This window comes from Orycteropus afer, unplaced genomic scaffold (genome assembly GCF_000298275.1).
Source record: "Orycteropus afer afer isolate SDZICR_OR568_19922 unplaced genomic scaffold, OryAfe1.0 scaffold00171, whole genome shotgun sequence".
NCBI classification, from domain to species: domain Eukaryota; kingdom Metazoa; phylum Chordata; class Mammalia; order Tubulidentata; family Orycteropodidae; genus Orycteropus; species Orycteropus afer.
In genome coordinates, this window is record NW_006921758.1 from 1,456,866 (window position 1) to 1,473,319 (window position 16,454).

Here is a 16,454-nt window from a genome sequence, read left to right on the forward strand (position 1 = left end):
TGTTTCGTTCTGCTGTGCATGGGGTCGCTATGAGTCGAAAACGACTCAACAGCACTTAACAACAACAACAACCATTTTGAATTGAACAGTCATAGATTTAGGAAAACAAAAGTGAAGGACATACCTGTCATTTCTCAAGCTGAAAGAACTAAAGAAAAAATTCAAGCCTCAAGTTGCAATACTGAAGGATTCTATGGGCAAAATATTGAATGACACAGCAATCATGAAAAGAAGATGGAAGGAATATACTGAGTTACTGTACCAAAAAGAATCTGTTGACAGTAAACCATTTCAGGAGCTAGTATGTGATCAAGAATCGAAGGAAGAAATACAAGCTGCACTGAAGGCATTGGCAAAGAATGAAGCTCCAGAAATTAATGGAATATCAATTGAGATATTTCAATAAATGATGCAATGCTGGAAATGTGCATTTGACTATGCCAAGAAATTTGGAGGATACTGCTTGGCTAATAGGAGCTCTGGTAGCGTAGTGACTAAGGCACTTGACTGCTACCCAGAAGGCTGGTGCTTCAAACCCACCAGCCACTCCTCGGAAGGAAGATGGGGCAATCTACTTCCGTAGTGATACTGCCTCGGAAACCCAAGGAGGGGTCACTATGAGTTGGGTCCAATTCGACAGCACATAACAACAACAACCTGGCCAATGGACTGGGGGATATCCATATTTGTGGCAATTCCAATGTAAAGTGATCAAACAGAATGCAGAAAGTATCAAACAATATTATTAATAACACAAGTAAGTAAAATTTTACTGAAGATATTGGTTGTACCAGTACATCGACAAGGAACTGCCAGAAATTCAAGGCAGATTTAGAAGAGTATGTGGAATGAGGGATGTCATTGCTGGTATCAGATGCATCTCACTGAAAGCAGACAATACAAAAAGATGTTTACCTGTGTTTTATTGACTTTGCAAAAGCATCAACTGTGGATCACAACAAATTATGGATAATACTGCAAAGAAAGAGAATTTCCAAACACTAAATTGTGCTCATGTGGGTGGAACCTGTACATAGACAAAGAGGCAGTGGTTTGGACAGAACAGGGTATACGGCAGGTTTAAAATCAGGAAAGGTGTGTGTCAGGGTTGTACCCTTTCACCATAGTCGTTCAATCTGTATGCTATGGAAATAATTTGGGAAGCTGGACTATATGAAAAAGATTGTGGCATCAGGATTGGAGACTCATTAACAACAACCTCCCATATACAGGTGCTATAATATTGCTTTCATGAAGTTAAGAGGACATAAAGCACTTACTGATTAAGATCAAAGACTACAGCCTTCAGTATAGACTAGATCTCAACATAAAGAAAACAAAAAAATTCACTGATAGATCAATAAGCAATATCATAACAGAGAATGTATTAAAGTTGTCTAGGATTTAATTTTACTTGGATCCAAATCAATAGCAATGGAAGCTGCAGTCAAGAAATCACAACATACTGCATTGGGTAAATCTGCAAAAGACCTCTTTAACGTGTTAAAAAGTGATTATGTCACTTTGAGGACTAAGGTGCATATAACCCAAGACATGGCATTTTCAGTCAGCTCATATGCATGTAAAAGGTGTACATGATTTAAGGAAAACTGAAGAATTCATGCCTTTGAATTATGGTGTTGGCAAAGGATATTAAATATACCATGGTCTGCCAGAAGAAGGAATAAATGTGTAATGGAAGAAGTACATCCAGAATGCTCTTTCAAAGTGCGAGTGGTGAGATTTGTCTTATGTTCCACATGTTACTACACTGTCTTTGTAGAAAGACATCAAGCTCAGTAAAGTAGACGGCCAGTGTAAAAGAAGAAGACCTTCAGTTAGGTGAGTTGACACGTTGCCCATGTGGATGGCACAAGACTGGGCAGGGTTCCGTTCTGTTGTACATAGGGTTACTAGAAGTAAGAACCTACTTGATGGCATCTAACAACAACAACATTGCCATTTTTACTCAGTTTAAGGGGAGAATCCCCCATTTTTATTTCTCTTATGAAATGATTTTTGGTTCATTTTAGGCCTATAAAGTTCATTTATTGATATTTAAAATTTCTTAATTCCTTTTGCTTTTTCAGAATGAACATTTGTTTTTTAATATTTCAGCTGAATAAGTCCCTCAACTAACTAAAAAGAAAATGATATTACTGGATTTTCAACAATAGTGTGTTTTTCTTTTCTTCTATTTCAGGAAGTTGATGGCAATAAAGTTATGTCTTCATTTGCCCCACACAACTCATCTACCTCACCTCAGAAGGCAGAAGAAGGTGGGCGACAGAGTGGCGAGTCCTTGTCTAGTACAGCCCTGGGAACTCCTGAAAGGCGCAAAGGCAGCTTAGCTGATGTTGTTGACACCTTGAAGCAGAGAAAAATGGAAGAGCTCATCAAGAATGAGCCAGAAGGTAAAGGCTGGAAAAATATACTATCTATTGATTTTAATAGGTTGATATTAACTTCTAGTTCTGTTTTATGACTTACACTTTTAAAGTTAACGTGGACAAAATGGAAGCCTAACACTAGGAAGATCAGTATTTTTAAAGAAATGCTTAAACATATCTACTCCAAACTTTGTCATCATTAACTTATATTGTGATGCCTCCGTTATTTTCAAACATGAAGAAGTTATGATTGAGCGAAAGTTAGAGATTCAAGAGTAGATTGTAACAGAAGAGCCCAGAACAGGCACCTGCATGCCAAATAGCTGCAATTTAATTTGCACCTCTCTAAAAATATTATTTTAAGGACCAGTTTATAATTTCATTACATTTATAAATTTTATGTATTTGTACCTTTTATGTTATCTTGGTAGGTGGGTCTATTTCTTGTATATTCCAAAATTAATATGGCTATTATATATTTTAAAATTAGTGATTTTCTAATTCTGTTAGATATAATGAAGTTCCCATTTGCTCAAATTGCCATGGTGCCTTTGTTTAGGATAGTATTCTAAAGATGATATTCATACGAACTAATATTAAAACTACAGCAACCAAAACAATAAAACAACTCACACAAACTCTTTGAGGATAATTTATGCATAATTGACAGTCACTCTGCATGTTATGGATGCTCACAAACTCCTATTCAGCTTATGTCCATCTAAACATGAATGTGTACGAGGAAATGCCTCCTATTTCTATCAGATAGATATTTATCGCAAAGACAAACAAACCAAAAAGTAACAATCAAACAAAAAAGTCACCTGCAAAAGACTTACTTGACCCATAAAATATCCTGTGCTTATGCTATGTAACACTGAGGTGGTATCATTTATAATCTGTTATTGTAAGGACATTGAAAACTTTTGAAAATATCTGACCCAAAAGTGTTGACCAGCAAATTTGGTAGTCACAAAATAAATAAATTTTTGTGGCTTCCTTCCAGATGAATAACTGAGAAATGTTGATGTTAGCTAAAAATTTATACAATTCATATGATTTGGGCGTTAGATGTGATTGTAGAAATAATCTAGTCAGCCCAATGCTTTTGATATATGCCATTTTACATCCTTTTCTGTCCCCATAAAGGTAGAGATGAGGTTTTGAAAAGACCTAGAAACCTTGTGTTTTTTTCTGAGTTTTGTTTCGTTTTCTAATATGATGGGCTTTTCTTCCTGATAATGAAAATGATATTGTCTTAATTGAAAGGTTACAAGGAAAAAATAAGAGGAAATAAATAAAAATCACCAAAATATCATAGGTTTCTGATACCCTAAATCTTAACCCTATAATGTATGTATGTTTAAAATTTATTTTTATCTATTCTCTTCACTTTGCATGGTTAAAGTTATAATTGATTAGTTTTATACATCCTCTATGTTTCCCTTTGCATTGTAGTATAAGCAATTCCTCTTTCTTTAGATGTGCTTTGGGGAAAAAAATGGGTGCAAAATATTCTAAAATATAGATAATGGCCACAGTCACTCTTACGATTCACACATTACTTTTATTTTTAAAAATAATGTGTTATTTTTAGAGCATTCTGAGACTTACTTACAGAAAAGTTGAGCAGATAATACACAGACTTCTCTTATTATTAACATCTTACATTTTTATGCTGTATGTTACAATTGGTGGAACAATATTGATACATTATTGTTAACTAAAGGCTATCATTTATTCAGATTTCCTTAGTTTTTTACATAATGTACTAAGTTACACCTACTCCTCAGTTCTCTACTATCTTGTTATCTGATATTTTGTATTTCCAACAACTTTGAAAATAATTCCCAGGGAGTGCCTTGATGATCTAGCCTCCACATCGGGCTGCAGCTGGGATTGGGGCACCCTCCCTGAGCAACCTCAAACAATATATTGGAGGCCCCAGTGATGACTGAGCCACGCAAGCAAGAGTGGGAAACTTGCAGCAGGCCACCTTCTCCCATTTGTTCATGAAAGTTTGGTTTGGCCACGGAGTGTACAGATCTATAGCAGGACAATGTGAGATCACGGGTGGGCAGAGGGAGGCTGAGTAAGAGCCTGAAGGTGCCAGGAAGTTGGTGATGGGAAGTGGAAAAGGGGAGAAAGAAAGGGAGACTACATGGGGCTGTGGGCAGGGGTAGACAAAGGATAAACAGCATCCTCATCCTGGATTGGCAGGATGAGTGAGGTCACCACACAGAGGTGACAGTGGGAGGCAGTGAGAGGTAGCAGGAGGCAGCAGTAATGGGAGGTGGGCAACACCTGACCAGCATCACCATTATCTCTTAATCCCCCCATGGGCTCCACAGAGGTGGGGAAGGCATAATGGGGAAGTAGGACCAACCACACCACACAAATTCTGAGACACTGGGTGCTTCTGATGGACATTGATTGACTAGGGAAGGAGGAGGAGGCCACCAACACAGAAGTCTGGGTATGGCCCCTGACTCTTATATAATGTCAATTTTGCATAACAGCCTGGTCTTTGGAACCTAACCATACCTATAAGTGAGAAGAGGTATTATATTTAGTTCTCATGTTTCCTTAGGCTGCTGTTGGCTGTAACAATTTCCCATACTTCTTTTGTTTGGGATGATTTTGTCAGTTTTGAGGATAACTGGTCAGATATGTAGTAAGATATCCCCGTACTAGAATTTATCTCTTTATCAAGATGTTTCTCTCTTGATTAAATGGGTTGTTTTTTTGTTTTTGTTTTTGGTTTAGGGGAAGAAGAACACACTATGGCCCTTATTAATATCGAGCACCATTTTTATCATGCCAAAGGAATATACTATCTATGTGATTTATGACTGTTGATGTTGATCTTGATCACTTACCTGATGTAGTATTTGACAGATTTCTCCACTGTAAAGTTATGCCTCTCCCACTTTTCATTCTGTGCTATTTAGAAGGAAGTGCTATGTACAACCCACACTGAATGAGTAGAGAGTTACTCTCCCACTTCTTAATGTGGATATCTACATATTTTATTTGAAATTCTTCTGCCTAGGAGAATTATCTCTTCTCCTCCATTTACTAATTTATTTAATTGTCTGGCCATTGGAAGGTCTTTCATTTGACATCTGTGTCCTTTCAACATACTGACATCGTTAAGGGTTTTGTTTGTAAGTTTGTTTTAGTACTTTCTTACCTTCTATCACAATGAAATGCTCTAGATTCATATATTCCCTACCTTACTGCTAGTATTAGCCATTTCCCCAAGAAGCCCTAGTTCACTTTATTGATGTGTAGGATATATATATGGGGTTCTTATGTGGCATAGTGTCTGAGGCATTTTACTGCTAATCAGGAGGTTGGCAGTTCAAACCCATCAGCCACTCCTTGGAAGGAAGGATGGACAATCTACTTCCAGAGTGATACCACCTCGGAAATCCAAGGAGGGGTCACTTTGAAGTGCAGTCGACTCGACAGCTGTGAGTTTGGTTTGGTTTGGGTTGCACAGTGGTTAATAACACTTGGCTGCTAACAGAAAGGTTGGCAATTTCAACCGCCAGTTGCTCTAGGGGAAGGACATGGCAGTTTGCTTCCATAAAGATAGCCTCGGGAATCATATGGGGCAGTTCTCTTCTATCGTATAGCGTCACTATGAGTTAGAATTGATTCAATAGCATTGGGTTTTGTATAGTTTTCTTTTTCAGGATGTCATTTAATTAGAATCAGATAGTATGTAACCTTTTCATATTGACTTCTACAATTAATGATATACATTTAAGGTTCATCCTTTTCAAGTCTTGATAGCTCATTTAGTTTTATTGCTAAATAATATTCTATTGTATGGATGTACCAAATATACCACAGTTTATTTATCCATTTACTGTTGAAGGACCTCTTGATTTCTTCTAGTTTTTTATCATTATGCATAAAGCTTTTATAAACATTAGTATGCAGGATTTTCTGTAGATATGTTTTCAACTAAATTGAATAGATACCTAGGAGTATGATTGCTGGATCATATGTAAGATTATGTTTAACTTCGTAAGAAACTTCCAAACCGTCTTCCAAAATGGCTGTAATGAGAGTTCCTGTTGCTCCATATCTCTGTCACTATTTGGTACTGTCAGTTTTTTAGATTTTAGATATTCTAATAGATGTGTAGAAGTATCCCATTGTTGTAGTATTTAATTCTCTAATGACAAATAATGTTAAGTATTTTATATATGCATATTTGCCATCTGTTCATCTCCTTTGGTAAGGTATCCATTCATATCTTTTGCTAATTTTTTAATTGAGTTGTTTGCTGTATTACTGTTGACTTTTAAGTGTCCCTTGTATACTTTGGATACAAATCGCAATCAGCTATGTGGTTTACCAATATGTTTTCCCAATCTGTTGCTTATCTATTTATTCTCCTAAAAGTGCCTTTTGTAGTACAGTTTTAATTTTAATAAATTCCAAATTACCAGTTTTCTCTTGTATGGATCATACTTTCATTGTTGCATCTAAAAGCTCATTCTAAACATATCATTCTACTATATTATCTTCTACAAGTTATATAGTTTTACATTTAGGTTTATGGTCTATTTGGAGTTAATTTTTGTGAAAGACATAAGGAGTGTGTTTATATTCTTTTGTTTGTTTGTCTTTTGCTCGTGGATATCTCATTTTCTAGCACCATTTATTGAAAAAAATGATACTTTAAAGAATTACTTTTGCTCCTTCATGAAAGATGAGATTATCATATATTTATTTGGGTCTATATCTGTGGACTTCTATTCTGTTCCATTATTCTATGTGTCTATAGGAGCTTTGATAGCCCAGTACCTAAGACATTTGACTGCTAACCAGAAGGCTCAGTTCATATCTACCAGCTGCTCTGTGGTAGGAAGATGGGGCAATCAACTTCTGTAAAGATTTACCACCTTGGAAGCACAAGGGGGTTGCTATGAGTTGGAATCGACTCAATGGCAGTGTTTGTTTGTTTGTTTGTTTTTTTATTACTCCTTTTTCATTCTGTCTTGATTACTATAGCTTTATATTAAGTCTTAAAATTTGGTAATATCATTTCTCCAGTTTTGCTCTTTTGATTAGGATTATGGATCAAGTTTGGATGAATTGGCATCTTAACATTATTGAGTCATCCTATCCATGTACATTAAATACATCTTCATTAATTTACATATCTGATTTTTTTATCAGTGTTTTATAGTTTTCTGCATTTAGATTATGTACATAATTTGTTAGACTTTCATTTAACTTTTTATTTTTTTGGTGCTAATGTAAATAGTATCAGGTTTTTAATTTAAAATTGTAATTGTTTTTTGCTGGTATGTAAGAAAGTATTTGACTTTAGTATATTAACCTTGTACCTGCAACCTTGTTATACCCTCTTATTAGTTTGAGGGTTTTGTTGTTATTGTTAGTTTTCTGTGATTATATATGTATGTATGTCACTTGTGAACAAAGGCTATTTTATTTTTCTAAAGCTACCTACATACCTTTATATCCCTTTTACATTGTACTGCATTAGCTAGGACTTCCAATATAATGTTTTATATAAAATAATGAGAAGAGCATCTTTGCCTTGATTCCAATATTAGGGGGAAAGCATGTAAATTTCTTAACATTAAGAATAATATTAGCTATAGGATTTTTGTAAATGTTCTTTAAAATCTTAGAGAAGTTTGTTGACCTCTATTCCTAATTTGCTGAAGATTTTTATTATGAACGGGTGTTGCATTTGGTCATATGCTTTATCTACATCAGTTGATACGATCATATGATTTTTCTCCTTAAGATTGTTGATGTGATTGTTTATATTAATTGATTTTAGAATGTTGAACCAGACTTCCACACTGGTAATAAATCCCACTTCATTGTATTATGTCATTATTTTTTGGACTGTTGGATTTGATTTGCTAATATTTTTTGAGGATCTTTTCATTTATGTTCATGAGATATATTGATTGGTAATTTTCCTTTTACATGACCTCTTTAGCAAATTTAGAATAATGTTGGTGTCATAGAATGAGTTAGGACATGTTCTTTAACATATTTCTTTTTAATTTTTACTTGAAATAGTTTTAGGGCCCAGAAATATTTTCTAGAAAGACCTAGCTTATGGAGATATTTTTTGTGTTTTAAGGTATTTTTGCAGATTTTTCTTTAGATTATGTCTTCCATGTAAACTTGGTTTTTGACGTTGATATTCCCCACAATGTATCATGCTGGCTTGCAAATAGATGCACTGACTCAGTTGGAAGTAAATGACAGACTGAAGTACAATGAATAATTTTTGACGGGAAGGAAGGCAGGAGACAGTTCCCTTCTTCCCAAATTTTCTTAGCCGAAGACATTAAGCAGTGTTAAGAGCTAAGAGAAAAATGCACTATCTAGTTGAAGCTACACTGGCTAAACACTAGAGATGTTCTGTCAGTAGCAGGGAGGGCTGACACAAGGAGCATCACCTTTACATTGGATATTATACTGTTTTCATTAATGTATTCCCCACAACTTTTAGAGCACTTTTCCCCAAATAAATATATTGAAAAGTCAGCTCAATGAGTAATATAAAGACACTGAAGAAATAAGGAGATAAAAAGTCTTTATGGAAGATTGAAATATTAACTGACCAAGGCAGGCATCTAAAACTTTGATTAAATTTATGTTAAATTATATATAAATAATATAATATACTGGTGAAGAATGCTGAAAGCACCATGGACTGCTAAAAGAACTAACGCATCTGTCCTGAAAGAAGTACAGCTGGAATGCTCCTTGGAAGTGAGGATGGCCAGACTTCATCTCACTTACTTTGGTCATGTTGTCAAAAGGGACCATTCCCTGGAGAAGGATGTCATGCTTGGTAAAGTGGAAGGTCAACGAAAGAGGGGAAAGCCCTCAACAAGATGGATTAACACAGTGGCCACATGATGGTCTCAGGTATAGCCGGGATTATGAAGCTGTCACAGGACCAGGCAGTGTTTCGTTCAGCTGCACATGGGGTCACTATGGGTCAGAGAGGACTCAATGGCACCTAACAACAACATGTATGTATATGTGTATGTATGTGTGTGTAGTTTTTTTTTTTTTTTTTAGTACAGAAACACTAGAACTGTATTTTTCTTTACATAAACTAGATTCCTAGATATGTGTTTTGAATATACAGAAATGTAAGTGGATTTAGTTTTAATGAAAAAGAAATTTGCCATGGCAAGAATATTTGTTTAATAAATACAATGGCTGAGAGGCATATCAAAGTATAATTTACATATTTGAGTAAGTGGTTATGTTAATCACCAACAAAAATAAATAAAAGTTAATAGCAAAGTTTAAAATTATACCATAGAAAAGCAGTAGAATGGTGAAGAATATTTTCTTTTTTTAAGATCACAAGAAGAGAAAAATGGGAAAATAACTCTAGAGAGATGTGCAAAAGTCTTATATTAAGTTGAAAGTTACATTGGTTTGGTTTTCAACACTCCATTAATCAAAGAGTATGATTGAACCTGAGAATGGACACCAAAACCTTACATCATCCCAGCATTAAGACAGTGACATTGTATGAAGTACAAACAAATGACCTATAATTTTGTGATGACAACGGCAGAAGAATGCATGATGGGAGCAGAGAGAGGGTGAATGGAACTGAATGTTAAACTCACAAATACATGGCACAGAAAAATCTTTTCTTCCCTCAGTCTATTTTTTTCCATTGTTTTTCAAAGGCCATTAAAATGAACAGCAGGTTGTGATGAAAATTTCATTAAGCCCAGCTCAATCATTATGAGGGTACCATATTCATGCCTTTGCTTCCTCTCATTGAAGAGGGAAAGCAAATTTCAATAGAGGGTCCGTATTATTTCCAACCTTACCCCTGCCAACAGCAAACTAGCAGAAATTCAGAAGTTAGAAGAGAATGGTGTATCATACAAAGGAGGCCACTAAGGTGAAATGGTTAGAAAGAAAATTAGATTTGCATTTGGGTAGAAGAAAAGACTGCTCCCTTTTATTCTAGTAAGCTATTTCCAGCTAGTCTTTTCAAATAATTAATTAAAATATTTTAAAGGTTATAAATAGGAAAAAATGTATTATTTTAATTTGAATCTCTTTCCTTCATCAGAATCAGTGGATTACACAGCTAAAGAACCGAACCAAAGCCACTGTCATTGAGTCTCTTCTGACTCATAGTGACTCTAAAAGAGAGTAGAACTGCTTATTAGGGTTTCCATGGCTGTAAATCTTTATGGAAGCAGACTTCCATTAAAAAAAAGCCTCATCTTTCTCCCACAGAGTGTCTGGTGGGTTTGAACCACTGACCTTTTGGTTATCAGCCCAGTGCTTTAACCACTATACCACCAGAGCTCCTTGCATTACAAAAACAAGTCTGTAGTTATACAAACAAATCTGAAGTAAAGATTCTTATTTATCAGTGTCACTTTCACATGGAAGATTAAAGTTCAGAGTAAAGTCAATGTTCATTATATCTGGCTATGCAGTATAGTTATGTTATATTTGGTAATGACTATGTTCTATTAAGGAGCTCTGATGGTGCAGTGGGTAAGGCATTCAGCTGCTAACCAAAAGGTTAGTGATTTGAACCCACCAATTGCTCTGTGGAAGAAAGATGAGGCAGGCCTCGGAAACCTTATGGGGGTCAACATAAGTTGGAATGGACTCGATAGCAGTGGTTTTTTTTTTTTTTTTAATGCTCTGTTAGTTGGTCTTTCACTGTTAGACTTAAAAAAACAACAACTCACTGCAATCCAGTTGATTCTGACTCATAGCAACCTCCATTAGGTTTCCAAGGCAGTAAATCATTATGGAAGTTGATTGCCCCATTTTCCTTCCTTGGAGTGGCTGGTGGGATTGAACTGCCAACCTCCTGGTTAGCAGTCAAATGCCTTAGGCACTGTACCACCAGAGCTCCTTACTATCAGACTTAGCAATTAATAATGACAATGAGGTTTAATATATAACATATGACATGTGATTTTTGTATCAAGACATTCAGAAAGAGTGCAGAATAGGGAAAAGAGCATAAATTAAATGTACATCCTGTATTAACTAGAGTGTTAACTAATTTCTGTGAAATATTTAATCATTACATAAACTTTATAAACACAGCTGCTAGGCATATCAGGGCCAACTTCAGGGAGTGCCATTCACATGAACTATACCCTGACTTTTATTATCTCCATTTTCAGAAGAGTAAATTGTTGTTTAAATATATCATGGGTCATCATTTAAACCTAGATTGGCCTTAAACTAGGATCCATGTCCTTAACCAACAGTAGGTTATTTCTTCAAATTAGAAATTTTGCAAGTAATTGTTTAATGTTACCATTGTAACATGTATGCCTAAATTCCCTTGAAACATTGAATAGCCAAATAATATTCAAAATTTTTCTACTAAAGTAAATCTGTGATGCTTGAGTGGCAATCGTATTTCCAGAGTTTTTAAAATGAAGATCAGCTCATTTAAAACTTTCCCCAAATACTGTGAGACTGGGGAAAAGAGCTTGTTCTAGTGCTCCAAAGTGCATTGAAATGTATCTTTAAAGAAGCTTGTTTTAGAAAAATCTCTGGAGGCAAAATTGTTGTAGAATAATAGAAATTCTGAACTGGAATGAAATGTAGACACATTTTTGGACTCCATCTGCATTTTAGAGAGAGGGATCTCGGGAGATAGAGATGTGCCTTAAATCACACAGAAGATAGATGTGAAAGCCAGATGAGAATCAGTCCATAGCCTATGGGTCCAGATTTCTTTTTCCTTATTCAGTTATATCATACATTTTCTACTCTCTTTCCTGATCTTCTTTTAGAAATGATGTCAATACCTTAGTTTTGAACAATAATATTTCAGTGATCACTAAATTAGAACAAGTATAAGGCAACCACATACCTGGTGTTAGGCAATAAGACAATGTAGATAGGCATCTAGCTATGTCCTGTGTTCTTTAATTTCAGGTAGCCAGAGGTGACCTATAAATAAGATAAAAATGGAATTTGAGGGATCAGATTCAGATCTTAACTTGATTTTCTTTCAAATTAGGAGAAAGAATAGCTTCAACTCTGATAAAAATTTAAGATTTACCATTTAGAATAGAATCTTTCTAGATACAGAGATTATTAGACTTCTTCTTTTAACCTTTATGTATTAATATTTATGTAATCTAGAATATCTCTTTGAAATGGCCATTCTAGTTCAGAGGGAAATTTAGATTTCTTCCTTCTAGAATGACAACAAACAAAACTCACCTTTCCTTGACTCCCATTGCTTCTATCTGCAGTTGTTTCTCTGTTTCTCCTCAAGTATAATTAGTTAGGGAGAGTAACCTGTACCCACTGCTTTTTCACCTCTTACCGGAAATTTTTATTTAATTTCTTTTTGGTCTTCAATGTTGCTCTTATTTTCCTTTTATTTTTCAGGTTTTCCTCCTATATTAAATGCCTCAAGGATAATGGAAGTACGTATACTGAATACTCAAAATGTTTGTTTAAATGGTGTTCATGCTGTTTCGGGGTTGTCCCATTACTTTCTTGGGGAAAAAGATGAAACCTTAGTAAATATATGACTCTTCTGCCAGATATCATGGTAATTATCTTATTTACTTCTCTCAGACTCTGAGGTTAGTATTATTTCTCTTCTTAAACCTGAAGTTTAGTAACATACTCATGTTCTTAATGCATTTGTAGTTGTTGTTGTTATGTGCCATCGAGTCAGACCTGACTCATAGCGACCCCTCCTTGGGTTTCCGAGGCAGTATCACTACAGAAGTAGATTGCCCCATCTTCCTACCCAGGAGTGATTGGTGGGTTTGAACTGCCAGCCTTCTGGCTAGCAGTCAAGTGCCTTAGGCACTATACTACCAGAGCTCCTTCTTATTATATAGAGGAACTTTAACTGGAATGAAGTCACTGTACTCCACCAAAACTCCTTGGCGGTAAATACAAAACCAAGAAACCAAACTCATTGCCATTGAGTCAACTCCCTTTCATAAACTACTATGTTACAGATTAGAACTGCTCCATAGACTTTTCTTGTGTGTTGTCTTTATGGGAGCAGGTCTCCAGGCCTTTTTTTCTGTGGCATTTCTGAGGGGGTTCAAACCAAGAAGCTTGCAGTTAGTAATCAAGCATAAATCATTTGCACCACTCAGAGACCTGCATTGCAGACAAGACTCTATATAATCTGATCCTCCTTTTTTTCTAACTTTACTTTCTACCACTCTCCAAGGTACACCTTTTCCTGCTGTCTTACAAAGCAGCATGCAGTTCCCTCAACGTTCTGTATTTTATTACTGCTGTGCCTTTTCATATGCTTTTTCATCTGTCTTAAACATTTCCCAATATTATCTACTTAATTCATTTTTATTCATCTTTTAAGACTCAGTACCTCTGAACTCTCTTGTCAGAATTTGGCTTGGTCCACACTGTCAACACTAAGTCATCTTATCCATCTATATATTTCTTACCACATTATCATTCTTGCATATTTACCTTCTGTCTTCCACAATAGTATGCAAATGTCTTAATAAAAAGCCCTTGGTTTAATTGTCTGTGCATTTCAGGTGTGTAGAAGGGGCCTGGAGCATAATAGATGCTTGTTTGTCTTAATTGTGGATGACAGTCATTCCATTCATTAACATTTTGTGTATAGAACATTAGAATGTCTCTTCTAACACTCCCCTAAATATCAGTTAGGCTTCATTTCTCTTTTTCATTTGTTTTTGACTTCCTCTTTTCTTTATGTCCTACTCAGTTTCTTTCTCCAGCTCCCTACTTGTTTCTTTCTTTCATTCATTCATGGCTTCTCCAGCCCCCTTCTTCTCATATGTATACCCCTATTATTATTGACTGCTAATCAGAAGGCTGGCAGTTCAAACTGATCAGCCACTCCTCCAAAGGAAGATTAGGCAATCTGCTTCCATAGAGATGTTGTTGTTATGTGCTGTTGAGTCGGACCTGACTCATAGCGACCCCTCCTTGGGTATCCGAGGCGGTATCACTAAGGAAGTAGATTGCCCAACCTTCCTTCCGAGGAGTGGTTGGTGGGTTTGAACTGTCAGCCTTCTGGTTAGCAGTCAAGTGCCTTAGGCACTATGCTACCAGAGCTCTCGCCTTAGAAACTCGAGGAGGCGTTGCTATGAGTTGAATCAACTTGACAGCAGTGAGTTTTGTTTTTATTACTATTATTATTCCTGAATCTTAAGATCATTACTTTCAATGTTTTTTGATACATAAAGAGTTCAATATGTTGTCCTAGACCACAAAGCTAAATATTATAAGATACAGGATACAGACTAAAATACATATGTGCAGTGCTTGTTACAGTAATGAAAATATTAATCTTTTACATGACTTGAATATAGCATATGTTTTCAAAGGGAATATGTTGACATTTTCTATGGATTAATGGCCCCAGATAAAAATTTCCTCCCACTACTGTAGGCAAACAGAGAGTGAATTGAGTTGATCTATTTATAATTTTCCAGGATTCAAGGTATAACTAGTCATTTAATGGTGTTTCAATGTAATGGAGATCACCACTCTTTTCTAGGTGTATAGAGCTGCCATAGGAGAGAGGGAGTCCTTATTCTTATGGTGGGCACAGGTTGAGGCTGCTTATGGTTGGATCTTGCTTTCTGCAATGCTTCTGCCACCCACCCATATATACGGTTAATCTTAGAGCCTTTGGTGAAAGAAAAATAACTGGGTCATTTCAACACCTTCCCTCTTTGTGCCAGTCTTCCAAGCAGTCTAACATTTTTCCTTGAGGCTAGAGTTTCCAAACACAGGATTCATGAGTTTCTTCAGAAGGTATATAAATCCTAAAATTTGTAGACAAAAACAATGAAAATATGTGTATTTGTGCATTTTTTGAGAGACAATCTAGAGTTTTTTTCCAACTTTTAAATGAATCCATGATGCAAGATGAGTAAATTGACTGAATTGGTCATTTTAGTCCTGATTCTACCACTAATTACTATGTGATTGTGGTTTAATATCTATATAGTTTTAGTTCCTGATCTTTAATTCAGAGGTGAAAATTTATAAATATAAATTATTTGGGAATGTAATTTTATCTATATTGGTTCTTGAAGTTTGCAACATTTGGGGGAAATGCAATTTTTAATTTTAAGTAAGATTTGTTTGCATAAAAAACCTTTTAATTTATATTGTAAGAAAGATTACATTCACTTGCTTTTAATTTGCCATACAATTTGTGTTAACGTAATGAGTATGTGCCCTCAATTGGCAATGCTAACTGCCCTACTTTCATCAGGGAACAAATGAAGTAATGCATATGAAAGTACTTTGTGAATTATCACCAACTTGGAATTGTACCAGTTATTGTCATTATCACATATTGGCTGGTTAGAATAATTGTTACTTCTGGCATACCTGAAGCATTAGATAGTTTCCAGTGCTCCTTTCCCCAGATACTTTCATGTACTGAAAAGTTCTCATTCAGACTTTACGAATATGGAAATCTGAAATATATAGGAGATAACAAAAACAACCAAACTAATAGTCATTAAAATCCTGGGTCAGGGAGTTATTTTTGGTGTTTACTTATATAAATTTCACAACAATTCATTTTACTACCTGAACAATTATTTTTCAAAGACAAATTATGTTTCTCTGTATTGATATGGATAAAATCACAAGTTGTGATCAACATTTTCTTGCATGACCACATGCATATATGTGTGTTTGTGTGTGTATGCAATTTCCCTTTCAGATCCCACATATGCTTGGTTCTATTTAGCATCTGTATCTGTCAGTGTTCTCCATCCTTCTTGAAGTGTGATGTCCACATCTTGAAAATTATTGTGCTATGGGTATGAGAAACAGCAGTTATTTGCGAAGTTTTAAGTTCATACTAGAACTAGAATTTATCATTATTGACATCACTGGAGCATATTTTCCTAAATTTCAGAAAATTTTTGCTCATAACTTTATATTATAAGACTCTAAAGGCCCATACCTATTACCAGAGTCACTGAGTATTATGAAGTAGTTCATTTTGTTGTGTATGGACTTCACAAAAAAAAC

At 35.4% G+C, this 16,454-nt stretch overlaps 1 protein-coding gene across 1 annotated transcript in view; it reads left to right on the plus strand.

The window, feature by feature from the left end:
• SOX5 (SRY-box transcription factor 5) overlaps positions 1–16,454 on the plus strand; it is a 741,525-nt gene that overhangs the window by 293,980 nt on the left and 431,091 nt on the right. The window contains exon 3 of the mRNA XM_042781780.1: positions 2,204–2,414. Within this exon, the coding sequence (XP_042637714.1) occupies positions 2,204–2,414 (211 nt within the window). The remainder of the gene's footprint in view (positions 1–2,203; positions 2,415–16,454) is intronic.